This window comes from Giraffa tippelskirchi, chromosome 2 (genome assembly GCF_054371585.1).
Source record: "Giraffa tippelskirchi isolate mGirTip1 chromosome 2, T2T-mGirTip1v1.2.pri, whole genome shotgun sequence".
Taxonomy (NCBI): Eukaryota; Metazoa; Chordata; class Mammalia; order Artiodactyla; family Giraffidae; genus Giraffa; species Giraffa tippelskirchi.
The window spans coordinates 49,533,868-49,550,202 of record NC_137276.1 but is presented as its reverse complement, the minus strand read 5'-3'; the positions used below and the strand labels follow the sequence as shown (position 1 = coordinate 49,550,202).

Genomic DNA, 16,335 nt, shown 5'->3' with positions numbered 1-16,335 from the left:
GGCCATACACTTTAGAAGAAACAATACACTTTAGCATTGTTTTGCAATCCCCCCTCTCCCCCACACACAATGTTGAGGAGCTGAGGTTCAGGCAAGGAGAAGGTAGGTTGCTGAGTTCAGCCAAGGTCAGTGAGTGTAACTGAGGGAGAGAAGGCAGGTATGGAGGGAAATGGTTACAATGCTGGACTCTGAACTGAGTAAGCAGGTGCGTTAGCAGGCTCAGGCTGCCACAACAACCTACTACACCCTTGTGGGGCTTAGACAACAGCCATTTATCTTCTCCCACTTCCAGAGCCTAGAAGTCCAAGGTCAAGGTGTCAACACAGGGGTTTCTTCTGAGGCCTTTCTCCTTGACCAGGATGGCTGTCTCCTCCCTGTATCTTTACATTGTCTTCCCTCTATGTGCAAGGATGTCTGTGTTCTCATCTCTTTTCCTTATAAGGACACCAGTCATGTTGGATTAGGGTCCTACCCGAGTGACCTCATTTTAGTTACCCGTATAAAGACCCCATCTCCAAATACAGTCCCTGGAACAGGGGTCAGACTTCAACTTAGGGATTTTGGGGGGGACACAGTTTAGCCCATCACAGGAGGGAAGTGAAAGATGGGAGTGGGTGGTGGAGAGTGGAAATAGGCAGTGGGGCCGAAGGGTCCTGGAGATGTCAGTGAGACGTGCTGCAGTGGGAAGTAACAGAGTGTGTGAAGCAGGAGTCAGAGTGTGGTCAAGGTGTGGGAAGCTTGAGCTGATGCTCCAGAGGGGGTTGGGTCCTGGTCGTGATATGCCTCAAGATGTGGTGGTAGGAGTGGGTGCTGAGGTTAGAGTGTCAAAGATGAGAGGTCAAAGGGCTGAGAGAGGAGGATGCCAGCCGGGTCATGCACAGGGATGTTCAAGTTACCAAAAGGATGACCGGAGTGGCGATGAGGGGGAAGAGCATGAGCCAGGTCCTGGTGGTCGGGCATTGTGAGGAGGTCAGTGGAACACAGCAATAAGGAGGATGACGTGTGGGGGGAGGATGAAAGCCTAACGGCTGCAGCTCCAAAGAGAAAGCCAGAAGAGAGGGGGAGTCATTTAGGAGCTGGGAGGGGATGCCCCTGACCCATCTGGTGCTGGGCTGATTGTGAGGGAAGATGACAGTCCCCTAGGAGGGGGTGCAAGGAAGTGGGCCCTCAGAGGGGGCACCCTTCAGTTGAGGCAAAAGGTGAACAGAACACTTTCAGAGAAGGTTAACAGGGCAAGGGGAGAGCCAGTCAAGCACTGTGAAGAGTCCAGGAAGGAGGAGAGGAGAGCAGGGGAGGATCAGGTCCCCCCTGGGGACATTGGAACAGCAGGGGGTGGGAGTGCTGGGGAGGGCGGCCATCATTGCAAATGGTGCTCCCAGGGCACTAACCTCTGGGAAGCCCCTCTCTCTCCTGGCTCCAGAAGTAGCTGTTGACTGTGGTGGTGAGGCTGGGAGTCTTTCTGGCTCTCAGGAGAACCGCCGCTAGCACTGGAAAATGGGTTGAACTTTCCAGGATATCTCAGCTGAAGTCCCAAGGTCTCTACCTCCCTTCCAGAGGCCCCAGCAGAGACCAGTATCCATGGGCACCGGGCCCAGGCTGGCATTGTCCAGTAGGAAGTTTTGGCCAAGCTGAGCTCCACTTGTCCTGGTGGATGCCTAGACCAGGGAGCCTGAGCTCAGACAAAATCCCCCCTTGAATTTCCACAGGGTCAACTGAGACCCACAGGGGCGGTTGATTGCATCAACCTGCTCTCCTTCCAGTGATGGTCCCTGATCCCCCAACCAGCTTGGCCCCCTCTGTAAGCTCCCAGGCTGCCCAGCCTGACCCTCTGCCAGGACACTGAAAGGGTAGAGCTCATGGAGGTCCAGGAACCGCCAGTGGGGCACAGTCCACATCAAGGGCCCTCCTAGGGGGCTGAGGGCTACAAGACCTGCGGGGACTGTCTCTGTCCCTGGGATTTGCCATCTTGCCGGGGAGACTAGAATAAACAGAATCGTCAGGACAAGAGTAGACAGGATAAAACCAAAGGGAAGGTCTCCCTTAGGAGTCCTGTGGGAATTTGGGGGCCTCACCCCTCTGCATCTCATAGTTCACGAGGACTTTCTGTGCCAAGCGAGACTTGAGCCTAAACCAAGGTGGGTTGAGGTCAGTGTGGCTGGGGCTAGTTGACAATATGAGCGTCATCTAGAGAGCTCAAAAAAAAAAAAAATCAGAAAAACCAAACCAGATTCTTGGGTCCTGGTGATTTGCCAGTGGCATTGGAGTGAGGCTAAGGAATTTATATTATTAAAGCAACCTCAGGTACAGTCCAGGTTGGAATCCACTTATTCAGATGTTAGCAGTCACCATGCATGGAGGTTCCCTTTAATGCTGGGCCGTGTCCTGGGTGCTTTCTGTCCCTTGTTGCTGCAAGTCTTCATAATAGCCCATGAGGTGAGACTTGCACCCCGACGGAGCAGAAGAGGCTATGTCTCCCACAGATTGAGGTAGTTCCCACTCTTAGGTGGAGGGTGGTGGAGTCGGGAGTGACCAGGGAACATCTGTCTCCCCAACCTTACATCTTCAGGGCCTGGCACTCAGAGGTGAGATTCGGGCCCCAGGAGGGCTGTGTGCATCCTCTCAGGACCTTCCTCCCCACCCAAAGTGAAGCTATGGCCTTCCTGAACCCAGGAGGAGCCAACACTGTTATCCTGGTCTAGAAATTTAATTAGACATCCAGCCCTGAGTCTGGAAGACTACAGCACTTGTCAATTTGTAGGAAAAGGATCACCAGCTAGGAGATCTGCCCCTCTGCTGGCTCGCCTTCCCCGGGTGCAGCGGAGATCCTGTGAACAGACTTTGGAAGCAGATGCCTCCGTTTGCACAGTCCCGTAAATATTTATTCCCAGCAGCCAATTAGAGCTAAGCCACAGCTTTCAAGGAGGGAACTGACAGAAGGTTGCTGTGTCTGCAGAGGGCCTCTTCGGTCATGGTTTACAAGACCTACTCGGGATGGGGCGTCTTGCTCTTTAAATATTGTCATCCAGAGATAGGCAAGCCTGCTGATTTTAAAACCAATTACACATTAGCAATAACAGCCTCTCTGATTTAATTGCCCCAGAAATATCTCCTGGCTCTTGAGGCTGAATGCTGTTTTCTTTCTTTGGGCCAACCCCTCCCTCTCACAGTGGAAGCGTGAAGGCTTTCCTGGTTGAGAGCAACCAGACAGGGAGAGGCCTGTGGTCCAGGGCGAGAGGTCTGGGCTTGACTGGCCCCTCACTGCTGTTCTGGAGTCTGGCTCCTTAGGCCAGGATGGGGAGATGGCAGCCCATCTATGGGATGCAAAGCTGGTGTTCCCGTGCCTGCTGCACAGAGGGCGATCACTAAGGATACCTCTTATTAGATTCAGGGAAACTCTCTGGGGATGTTCTCCCAAGCTCAAAACCATCCTGAAAAAATCCAGTGAGCTGAAAATGGACTTGTGTGGATGGGCACTGCTCTTGCAGTCAGTGACAGGGGCCTGTGGCCTCAGACTGAATGGCTATAGTCCTGGTGTGGAGCCCTGACTCTTACTGACTCTGGGGGGTTCTTTTGCCTCCCCCAGGCTCCCCAAATGCCACATGCCCTGCATGGACACACTCCAGACTCCTCTACTCTTTCATTTCTCCCTCTGTGTCATCTTTCTGGGCCTCACTTTCCATTTCATGGGCAGCACTGTGATATTTGGTTTCAAGGCAGCTGAGAGGTTGTGGGTTTCTGGTTTGTTTTTTGTTTTTTTATTGTATCTCCTGCCTTTCACCACTTACCACCCCTCCCCTAATTCTGAAAGTGTGATAGCTCTTTAAATCTGTCTTTGTGGGAAGGGTAGCTGGAACCCAGAGGGAAGAGCAGTTCTTGGCTACTGACTTCTTTTTTAAAAGAATTAAATTAAATTTCTTTGGAGATAATTATAGATGCACATGCACTTGTATGAAATAAACATGCTTGTACCGTTCCGCCTCCCCCAACCCACCCTGCAGGGAATGGTAACATCTTGCAAATCTTACAGTATCACAACCAGGACCTGACGTTGATACAGTCAAGATAGAGAACATTTCCATCCCCACAAGGACCCCTGGTGTTCCCTTTACAGCTGCACCCACTTTCCCTCCAGCTCCACTCCTCCTTAATCCCTAGCAACCACTAATCCATCCTTCATTTCTATGATGTTGTTTCAAGAATATCATATAAATGGAATCATGCAGCATGTAACTTTCTGAGATTGGCTTTTTTACTCAGTATAATACTCTGGAGAGATCCATCCCGGTTATTGTATGTGTGAGTAGTTCATTCTGTATTCCACAATTTGGATGTTTCAACATAAGTGATGTAACCATCCACCCACTGAAGGACATCTGAGTTGTCTCTACTTTTTGGCTGCTACAAATAAAGCTACTGTGAATATATGCATAGGTTTTTGTGTGATCATAAGTGTTCGTTTCAAAGAAAATGTTCAGTAATGAAATTGCTAGGTCATATGATATTTGCATGCTTCGTTTTACAGGAAACCGCTAAAGTGTTTTTTAGAGTGACTGTACCATTTTACTTTCCCATCAGCAATGTATGAATGATCCAGTTTCTCTTCATTGTCACTATTTTTTATTTTTATTATTGCCTTCTGATAGGTGTGACATGATCTTATTGTGGTTGTAATTTGCATTTCTCTAATGACTAATGATGTTGAATATTTTTTCATGAGCTAATTTTCCCTCTATATCTCATCTTTTGGGAAACATCATTTCATGTCTTCTGCTCATTTTCTATTTGGATTGTTTGGGGCTTAGGTTTCGGGTTTTGGAATTTTTTTTTACCGTGAGTTCTGAGAGCTGCTTATATATTCTTTACTAACCTTTTATTGGATATGTGGCTTTATATTATCTCCCAATCTGAGCTTATCTTTTCATCTTCTTAACAGGGTGTTTCACTGAAGAAACGTTTTTAGTTTTGATGAAGTCCAGTTTATCAATTTTTTTCTTTTGTGGATCATACATTTGGCAACAAGCCTAAGAATTATATGTCTAGTCCTAATATCCCAAAGATGAATTTCTCCTAAAAGTTTTATAACCTTGTACGTTTAAGCTGACAATCTATTTTGTGCTAATTTTTTGTAAGATATCAGATTTTTATCCAAGGTTTTCAGGGAGGGGTACCTATGGATGTACAGATGTTCCAGTAATATTTGCTGAAAAAGCCATGCTTCCTCCATTAAATTACTTTTGCACCTTTGTCAAAATCAGTTGGGCATATTTGTGTTCATCTATTTTGGGGTTTTCTATTCTCTGCCATTGATCTATGTGTTCATCTGTCTGCCAATACTACACGTTCTTGGCTATGTGATAAGTCTTTAAATTGGATACGCTGATTCCTCCAACTTTATTCTTTTTAAAAATTGTTTTAGCTATTCTAGTTCCTTTGCCTTTTCACACGGATTTTAGAATAACCTTGTCTACAGCTACAAAAAGCCTTGCTGGGATTTTGATGGGAGCTGATTAAGTCTGTGTACCAACCTGGAGAGAATTGGCATCTTCACTACACTGAGTTTTCCCATGCATAAACATGATATATCTCTCCATTTACTTAGATCTTTGATTTTTTGCATTAGGTGTTTTGTAGTTTCTTTATATAAGTCCTGCATGCTTTTGTTAAATTTACACTGGGGAATTTCATTCATTTTGCATGATCTAAATGACACTGCATTTTTACTTTTGGTGTTTATATCTTTGTCACTGGTATTGGATTTTTGCATGTTTGTTTTATATCCTGTAAACTTCTAACTCATCTATTAGTTCTAGGTGGAGTTTTCTGGGAGTAGATTCCTTATAATTTTCTACACAGACAGAACATGTCATATGAAAATAGGCAGTTTTTTTCTTATTGATATTTTTCTTTTTTACTCCCTTTTCTCACCTTTTTGTGTGGCCAGAACTTCCAGTACTAGTTGAACAGCAGGGGTAAGAAAGGGTAGCCTTTCTTGTTCCTTATCTTAGGGGCAAGGCTTACAATCTTTTCACCGTTAAATATGATATAGGCATTTTTGTTTGGGGTAGATTCTTTTCATGAAGTTAAGGAAGTTCCACTCTATTCCTAGTATTCTGAGATTTTATCATGATAAGATGTAGAATTTTGTAACTTGTACTTCATCAATTGATCTAATCATGTGATTTTTCAATAGTGTGTTAATACTGTGGGTTACATCAACTGATTTTCAAATACGGAACCAGGTTTGCATCCCTGGAACAAGCCCCGCTTAGTCACAGTATATACTTCTTTTGACATGTTGCTTAATTCTATTTGCCGATATATTGTTAACTATCTTTGTTTCATATAAATGAGGGTTATTTGTCTGTAGCTGGTTGTTTTTGTGTGTGTGTAGGGTGTGTGTGTGTGTGTGTGTGTGTATGGGTGGTGGTGGTGTACTGTTTTTGTCTGGTTTTGGTGTCATGGTAACACTGGGCTCCTAAAATGAATTGGGAAGTGTTCCTTTTTCTTGTATTGTCTGGAAGAAATTGTGTAGATTGGGGTTAATTCTTCCCTAAATGTTTGGTAGAATTCTCTAGTGAAACCATTAGGGCCTGGAGATTTTGGTGGGGAGGGGAAACTTTAAACTTACAAATTTAATTCCCTTAATAATTACAGGGCTCTCCAAATTATTTGTTTCATATTTTGTGCATTGTGGTAGTTTATACTTTTTAAGTGATTTGTGCATTTCATCCAAGTTGTCAAATTTATGTCTGTAGAGTGGTTCATAATATTTTCTTAATATCCTTTTGATGTCTGCAAGATCCATAGTGATGCCTCTGTTTAATTCCTAGTATTGTGTCTTTTCTTTAATTTTTCTTTGTTAGTCTTGCCAGAGATTTGATTGAATTTTTAAAGGAACCAGTTTTCTTTCCATTATTTTATTTTTTTCCTATTTTCAATTTCACTGATTTCTACTCTTTGTTATTCCCTTCTTCCTACTTGCTTTGGGTTTATTTTGCTTTTTTTCACTAATATTTTAAGGTGAGAGCTTATATTACTCATTTAAGTCTTTTCCCCTTTTCTAATGTCAACATTTGTGTTACATATTTCCCTCTTAACAAAGCTTTAGTTGTGTCTCATAAATTTTGATATGGTATATTTTTGTTTTCATTCATTTCAATGTTTGCTTTTTAATTTCTTTAAATTTCCTCCTTGACCCATAGATAATCTGGAAGAGTATTGTTTACTTTCCAAATGTTTGAAATTTTTTCTCTTATTTTTCTGTTATTTAAAAGAAAAGCTTGACTCCAGTGGCCAGGGAACACATTTTTGTATGATATCAATCATTTTCAATTTGTTGAGGGTGTTTCATATCCTAAGATATGGTATACTGTGGCATATATGTTACAGGGGCACCTGAAGAGAAGCATCCTGCTGTTGATGGTGAAGTGTTCTGTACATAACAGTTAGATTCTGTTGATTGATGGTGTTGTTAAATTCTTTGATATCCTTGCTGACATTCTGTGGTTGTTCTGTTACGTATTAAGAGAGGGGTATCGAAGTCTCCAAGTTATGGATTTGTTTATTTCTTCCTTCAGTTCTGTTAACTTTAGTTTCAAAAAATAACAGAGGTATGTTTGGTTGATACACATTTAGAATTACTATGTCATCTTGACATCAAGACTGACCCATTTGTTTTATGTAATATTCCTCAATATCTCACTTCTCTCTGAAGTTTACTCAAATCTAATATTAATTTGTCCACTCCTGCTTTATTTTCATTGATATTTGCTTGATATGTCTTTTTCCTTTTCCTTTCAGCCAACTTCTATCATTATATTTGATGTGAGTTTCTTGTAGATAGAATATAACTTGGATATGCATTTGTTGACATCCTCATAGCCTCTAGGGGCTAGGAGTGTAAAGATCACCCATAAGCCATAGAGTAGAGAAGGATTTGAGAGGTGTGATGGCAGATTTTCCTCTCAAAAGGGGCTATGATTCCTTTGTCTGTGGAGTAAAGATGCTCAGATGCGAATGACAAATGTTTAGAAGCTCTTAAGTATCTGAAAAGGAACCCAGTGCCTCCTCTCCCCAGACTGCGTGAGGCAGGACAGTAAAAGTCTGATATGGGTCATTTTCCCAGAGAATAGATCAGAGAAGGCAAGTGTCCCAGAGAGGGCTGTGTGTGTGTATGCATGCGCACAGGTGGGTGTGTTGGGGATCAGCTCCTGAGAGGTCTGTAGGTCTCCAAAGGCAGAGGTGCTATGTTCATTTTCTCTTCGCTCACCTTAGTCACAGACTGGAAACTTTCAACCTCTAGTAGTAGCTCTAGGGTCCTCCAAGGCCTGATGGCCTCTGGAATTTCTGCATCACCAAAGTTGTCAACTCCCCAGGCGTGGGTGGCAGAGCAAGCTCCTCCTATTACTCACTTCTGACTTCTACCTATTAAGCAGGGGCTCCTTGAGGAAGATTGATTTACCACATTAAACGAGCCTCCGTGTGCTCGATGAGAATGTCACAAGACAAACGGCTCCTGCCGTGTGCCTCCGGCCCACCGGCCCATGTTTCCATTACATTTGGGCCAGAGTCATGGTGGATGAGTTTGGATATAGTTCATTTTCTGCCTTACACGACAAACTTGTCAGCATCTGACCGAATATCTGCTTGTATGCAGGGAGTTCATTTGCAAGGCCACCTGGCATCCTGGCTCTGCTGTCCTGCTCCCATTTCACTCTGTTTAATGAGCCAGGACCTGGTTCCTGTTGAGTGGTGCTGAGCTCCGGGGTCCTGCTCAACCTGCATGCAGCGGTGATGGTTCAGCCCCTCCTCAGGGGTCCCTCTGTCTTGCCTGGAGGTGCCTGGGGCACCGATGCCCAGGGAGCTGTCTTTTTATGCCACCAGCTTCAAGTCACCCAGCTGAAAAGGAGGGTGCCCAACCCTCACTCTTCTGCCCAGCGGCTGCATCAGGCCTGCTCCCCAGGCTCTGAGCTGGATAGGCCTGCCTTGGGCTTCCCGGGGAGCTGCAGCCTGCCTACTCCACACTGCCCTTGGGGCTGTTTCATAGATACCAAGCCTTGGCTCTTAGAGCTTACTGAGACACAGGCCAATATGTATAGCACTGGGGCTGCCAGTGGTCCCCAGGCCCAAGCCCTCTCCAAGCGGCTAGGCATCACTGACAAGCTCCACTCACCAGCCTGGGTGTCTGCTGCCCAGCCTCAGAGCCTTTTCCAGCACTGTTTCTTCCTTCCTGATGTGTTCCTTCCTCTCCACCTATTTTGAATCAGACCCAGGCCTGGCCAAGGCCTCTCTATGCTCTGATGTCACCAACCACCCTGAGCCCAAGGACCCCTAGAAGAACAAGGGCCGGGCACCATGACTGTTGGCAGGGGCTCCAACAGGAGCCAGAGGGGGAGAGTTTTGCAGAGGGTAAGGAATCCCTTTCCTGTCTCCATCTCTCCTCCACCCCTTTCATCCTATGAAACTCCGTGCCCCAAAGGTAGTAGTTTCCTGTCTTCCAAAGGGCCTGGAAGGGCTCCTTGGAGCTCCCTCTCTGAGCTATGCCCACAGATCTCAGCCTCACCTGTCCACGCGCACTCAAGTCCATCGCCAGGCATGGACACTTCCTGTGCCCACCTAAGCCAGGGAACCAGGCCCTGCTCTCTGTGAGCTCAAAGCTTGAGAGGAGGCGGCCAGATTAGGGTTTTAGGGCTGGATGATCAGTGGCTGGGGTCTGGGACAGCTACAGGGTCCCACACTGTAAGGTCATGCATTGTGCGGTAGGAGGCAGTGGGTGTAGAGGTAACTGGTCTGGTGCTGGCTCAGGTTCTATGTGAGGCCAGCCTGGTGTCCTGCTGTCCTGCAGGAGGAGCAAGCAGAGGGTCCTCGTCTGCCCTGAGCAGGTACCTGAGCCAGCATGTTGCCAGGGTGAGGCGTTCGGGGTGGGGCAGGAGCCCTCTGGGTTGCTCTCACCCACTTGGGAGGCAGGGCCCACCCTGTGATAGAGTTTGGGATCTCAGGAGCTTTTGATGAGTAGAGCTTTGATAGGCAGAGAAGGAGAAGGGTTCCCACCCAGGGGGCAGCCTGCATGATCTGAGGGGATGGATGTGCACAGGTATCCAGGAGCGACATGAGCGCCTGTGAGGTCCATGCCAGGATTCCAAGGAGGTGACCCAGTGGGGCAGCATAGGCGAGCCATGGAGTCCAGAGGGCACTGTTGAGAAGTTTGGATTCTATCTTGTGGGCAGTAGAAGTTGACTCAGGTTGAAGAAGGTGAAGTGGTGACTATACCACACTTAAGGGAGGAGGAACGGGAGTTTCCCACCTCCCCGCACCCACACTGTTCACCACAGTGGAGTCTCATTGAATGTTCAATCCCCAGGGCTTAGACCAAAGCCTGGAAGTTGATCAGAGGAGGCAGGAAAGTCCAAGAGGCCAAGTGGAAGGTGATGAGTCACTCTGGACACATAGGGATCAAGAAGAATCTTGAACATAGAGGGCTCCCTTAATCCATATTCCAGATGAGTTTTGTGGGGGAGGAAGACCCAAGGAGGGGCTAGCTTGCTGGCCAGCCTCATTCCAGAGTACAAGGCCAGCGTGAGAGACTTCTCCTTCCCCCAGGATGTACAAGAGGAGGGAGGAAGGAGATGATAAGGACCACAGTCTCCTTTCACTGGAGGACATCTGTGGACACCTCTCGTGAACCTGGAGAATTCACCCTGGCAGAGCAGGGACTGCACAAGTGGCCTTAGCATCTGTGTGCCTAGGAGGTGCTGAGGAGCCCCAGGGGAGGATCTCAAGGGTTGCCTCACTCGAGGCTGCCTGTGCCAGGAGCGGGGAGCAGCCCAGAGAGCCCAGAATGAGGCCAAGAGGAGGGAGGAGCAGACAGGACTTCCTCAATGGCCTCTCCAGGCCCTTAGCTCGACAGAGGAAAGGATGGGCAGGTTCCAGACATGGTCCTCACTGGCAGTGTCAGCTGTGGATTCAGCTGCCCCCTGACTCGGGAAGGTGCTGCTGTGCCTGGTTCAACCCATGGGCAGGACCTGGCTGGTGAATGAAGCCTGCGGGAAGATCTGAGCCTCAGGCTATGAAAGTCACACCTACTCCCACATGTTCCCTGGACTTCAGGAAGGCAGATTCCAGATGACTGTGACACATGATGGGTATATTTCTTGGCTTAAGGCTCTGGAAAGAAAGAAGGCTCCAGACCTGGGGGCTGGGGTGGGATGGGGGGTAGGCTCTGAAAAGAGGAGTTCAGACTTAGCAGTCCCTGGGGTTCCAAAGGGAGGGGGAAGAGCCTGAGTGGAGAGGAGCAAGTGGCTGCAGAAGCAGAGGGCTGCATACCGGGGCTCAGAATCAGGGAGCACAGGAGAGCCAGTATCCAGGACCAGGGCTGCCCAAAGGTCTGCCTTCATGCTAGGACAGGAGGGAGCTGGGAGGTGACTCAACCAACTGCCTTCTTGGAAGCATCTTCAGCCCCCAGAATGTTTCTGTCTGACACAGAGAATAGCATTCTGGACAGGGACCTTAAATATCTGCAGAGACAAGAGAGTTAAATAAATGAGAAGACTGTGGCGAGCCAAGGGCACAGCTTCTCAACTCCAGCTCATTCCTGCAGTGTGAGGATGTGAATTCAGCATAACTAGATGGTATAAGATTAGTATTAGAATTGGTCACATGTGACTGAAAACCCAAAATATGAGTATCTTAAAGAAAACAGAGGTTTCTCTCTCTCTCATATATACCAAAACCGAGCCCTCCAGAGCTGATAGATGGTTAGAATTCTTCCATCTCACTCTGAGGGTGTGGCCTGCATCCTCCTGGCCCAAAATGGAGGCTAAGGCTCTGGCCATCACACCTGTGATCCAGGCAGCAGGATAGAGGAAGGTGGAAAAAAGAGTAAAGAGAATGTGCTAGCTGTATTTAAGGAGGTTTCCTGAAAGCTGTCAGATAGTGTTTCTAGATTTTTGTTGGCAGAACTGAGACATGATTTCTCCCAGCTGTAAGAGAAGCTGGGAAAGGTAGCTTTAGTTCTGTTCATCTATGTGCCAAGCTAAAAACCAGGTGTTCTATGACTGAAGTGGGTGTGGGTATTGGAATATGCCAAGTAATGCTCCTTTACCTCCAAATAACATGCACCTCATCTTCTCATGCATGGAACACACTGAGACTGGGGGAGGGGTGTAACCCTGCTCTCCATCTAGCCCAGGGGTCAGGATGCCTGGGCGATGGCAGCCCTCACCATCAGGTCCTGATGCCCCACCGCCTGTGTGGGATGGTGCAGAAATAACACAATCACCACAATAAAGACTTCTGATTGGGAGAAAAGGTATATGGCCCCACAGTCGTGGCAGCTGTGGCCACAGTCAGGTCCCACTGAGCAGGCTTTGTGAACCTTCTTGCGCTCAGGAGAGGGAGCTGCTTGGGGCAGCCCATCTGGCTGGCCCAGCGCTATTTTGGAGGGAACTCCATGCCCACTGTCCCCTGTGGAGAAGTCAGGCTCTCTTAGTGACATGTCTTTTGTACAACTCCGTGACCTTCAGTCTATTTGTCCTGATGAACTCTATGTGCCTGAAACTGCCCCAGTGGGCTCATCAGGCTACAGATTGAGGGGCAGACTGGCGCTTCCACCTGCCCTTTGCATAGAAACAACAGCTGGGGTGAGGGGGGACCTGGGAGAGCAACACCCTCACTTCCTTACTTCCAATTTTCATGTGAAATTGACTAATTAAAACTTTTTGGCAACTAATGTTTGAAAATCACAGTTCAGGACAAATGAACTTGCCTATGTGCCAGACGTGCCTGGCAGGTGTGAGTAAGGGGGACACTGGATGGGGAAATTGGGACTCCTCTACGGGGGCCGTTGGATGGGGGAATTGGGGCTCCTCTGACACAAGCTGGCCTGAGAGTCTAATTCATCTGGGGAAGACCCCATACCACCCCCTTCATCTTGGCAGGCAGGACCAGTGACTGCACATCTTGGCGCAGAAATGGCTACAGCTGGAGGGCAGGACTCTTACAGGGACCCTGGGGGTGTGCCAGCCCCCAGGGTGAGCACAGAAGCTCAGGACAGTAACCTGGACTTACCAGCCCACCCCCTGGAGTACAGGGGAGGGGGTTCAGGATTGGCCCAAGGTTTGGGTGTCCATATGTGTATCTGCCTATGGTGTGGGGTTCTGCAGAAGGGACCCCAGGCCCAGGGCTGGGCAGGTGCTAAGTCAGGCCATGCTGGCCCGCCCTGCAGACTCCACCAACCGGGACTCTCTGGATATGATCGAGCGTTGCATCTGCCTGGTGTGCCTGGATGCCCCCGGAGGCATGGAGCTCAGTGACACCAACCGGGCGCTCCAGCTCCTCCATGGCGGAGGCTGCAGCAAGAACGGGGCCAACCGCTGGTATGACAAATCCCTGCAGGTAAGCCTCCCCATGGCATGGCCAGTGGCCTGAGCCACCTTGTGCTCATGTCCAGCATGCTCACTCAATGGCCTCTGCTGCCCGCCCAGGATGCTGTATATGGGGCCAGGGAAACCGAGGAGATGTGCTATTCATGTTGGCCCCTGGACTGGCCAGAACTCTTCTCAGGAGCAAGTGGCCAAACCTAGCGCTAACTTCCTAACTTTCCTGCAGCCTGTGCTCAGCCTAGGGGGCCTCTGGGTCAGACCTGGGGCTCATTCCCCATCTTCCATCACACACTGTCAGGTGGGGGCATGCCAGGGACTCCCATCAAACAAACCCTCAGCGCATTCATCAAGAATCACGTCTGATGCCCAAAGACAACAGTGTTTCTGAATTTCCATCACCCTGGCCCCAACATTTCAACACACCTCCCTTCATCCCTGAGGAGTAGGGCAGCCCAGCATCTCCACAGAAGAAGAGTCATAAAATGAAACAAAGCCATTCACAGATTTCTCATTCACATGACATCAGCCCAGAAATAAGACATTCACTTTGGCCTAGAGAAAAATATTCATGTAGATGGGATGAAGTTCGGGCCAATCATTACCATCCCCCATCCTTTTTCTCCAGCACGCTGATCCTGAATCTAATCTTGTTTATTTGTAAAGCTCCAGCACTTTCACAATGACTGTATTAAGTAGCACCCAACCATGTTTATGTTTTGGTTTAGCATCGTTCTGGTTTTGGTTTAGCTCCCACTGGTAAGCTTTTCTGGACTGCCTCATTTTTCTCTCTCTCTGTCCCCTACATTCTGCGGGTTATTCTTTTTATTGGTTTGCATATTGATTCTGCTATTTCTGATGAGTTCTCTCCCTGCTGCGCTGGCTATTTAGCCTCCACCAGTGGTGTTAATGGCTTGCAATCTTTCATGGAGCAGCTGTGGGAATGAAATGATATAATGGATGTACAGGGCCTGAAACATAGTAAGCTTTGGTAGTGGTTTTTAAAAGGCACTGTTTTCCACCCTTACTTTTAGTGACAGGAAGAGAAAAGCACTAATGTGTGAGTGGGCACAGCCCTCCCCTCCTGCCTTACGTGTGCCCACTTCTGGGCTCTTTTTTGCAGGCAGGACAGATTATCAGGGGAGCTGGAGAATCCCAACAAGTTCCGTGAACCTGAATGGAAAGGTTTGAGAGCAAGTCTCAGGACAGAAAGGCAGAGGGCATGGGGGAGAGAGAGAAAAGAGCCTGCATGGATGGACCTGGAGAAAAACTCTGTGGGAAGTGTGCTTGTTTGAAGAGTAGGAGTAACGATTCTGGGAGCTGGCATACTATGAGACTGGGAGAGACCGGGAGTCAGCGCAGAAGTGTGGCGTGCCACAGTTCCCTGGAAAGTCTCATACAGATTTCATAGCTTGTGTATTTGTTTGCTTGTTGGTTTTTTGCTTATGAATGATGGCTTAGTACCTCTGGAGTATAATGCTGTACTGAGGTGGACTTCAAGGCAACTCGACTGTATTCAGGTTATGCTTTTAGAATCAAGATCTCATTCTTTTCGTGATTTCCTGATGGTACCTTTGTACACACTGAACATCTCCCTTTCCAAAGTCAGCTAAATTCATCCTTTGTATAGTTAGAAGAATCATGAGTAATCTTTATAGTTCCCATGGGCCTTACATATATCGTCTCTCTAATCTTTGTATCAATCCTGTGAACTGAACCTTATTGGACCCATTTTAAATGAGAGCGTGCTGAAGCCAGAGAGTTGATGCAACTTGTCAAAGCTCTCCTAGCTGGAAGGTGGTAACTGCAGAACTGGAATCAGGGATCCTGACTTGAAGCCCAGGCAGCAATGAATGGGGCATCCTTGGTACACCTTTCTTTCACTCCTATTATGAGATATTTTATTTCTCCCTGGGAATCTGCATGCCACCCAAATTGGGTCATTATCTTTCATTACTTATTTAGAGAAGTCATTAAGCACCTACTATGGGGTGGACACTAGGTCCTGGGGATAATATCAGTGGTGGCCAACCACACAGTGTCCATCAGAACATAATCACACAAAGCAGACCTGGATGGTGGCCCTGATGTGCACTGTGAAGGGGAAACAGGGCTAACAGGAGCCGAAGGTGCTTGCTCAGGACCCAAGGAGAGCGTGCACAGCCTCGGCGTGAGCTCTTAGGAATAGCTGGGCTACTTGAGCCAGGTAGCTGTGGGGTCTACCTTCACCACCCAGGGCATTTCTGGGAGGAAGTCACACAGTTTAGAGCTGTCTTGAGGCTCCTTTATTCTCAGGCCATGGCAATTGTGTTCTTTTCAGAAGATGATGTGCTTTGGTGTTTCTGGAGAAAAGATCTCCCTGGGAGGTGGGGGCGGTGGAAGGGGTACAGGGGTCCTGACCTGGAGCCAAGCGGCTGATTTGGAATATTGACCCAGAGGCCTGCTCACTTCTCTCTGCTATTGCAGTTCGTGGTGGGCCGAGACGGCACCTGTGGCGTGGTGTGTGAACACTCTCCTTTTGACGGCATCGTCCTGGTGCAGTGCACGGAGCATCTGCTCAAACACATGTGAGTCTGGGGGCAGGGCCCCTGCTGAGCCACTGAGCAGCCATGGGAGACAAAGTCAGACTGCCCAGCAGTGGCCAAGCTAGGCCAAGAAAAATGTGGGCGGCCACTGAGGAGCTGCACTAGTCTGGCATGTGTCCTAGCAAAAGATGAATTTGAAAACCAGCTTGAATGAGACATCATATGCTTTATTGATCTTGGACAGAAGGGGCAGACTGAGAAACAAGTTTAGGGCAGCTAGGGCAATATTTGGCCAAGAATTCTCAGCTTTAAGAGAATATTTGCTCTGGTCCAGGGAAGCCCAGGTCGATGTCTATTGCTTGTCTGGAGTCAGATGTGGACCCGCTATTGACCCAGCACAGAGGGGAGCTGCACCTGTTTCTCTCCCCTCAGCC

At 48.0% G+C, this 16,335-nt stretch overlaps 1 protein-coding gene across 1 annotated transcript in view; it reads left to right on the top strand.

The window, feature by feature from the left end:
* CHAT (choline O-acetyltransferase) overlaps positions 1-16,335 on the top strand; it is a 45,331-nt gene that overhangs the window by 15,894 nt on the left and 13,102 nt on the right. The window contains exons 7-8 of the mRNA XM_081561464.1: positions 13,223-13,392; positions 15,843-15,943. Of these exons, the coding sequence (XP_081417590.1) occupies positions 13,223-13,392; positions 15,843-15,943 (271 nt within the window). The remainder of the gene's footprint in view (positions 1-13,222; positions 13,393-15,842; positions 15,944-16,335) is intronic.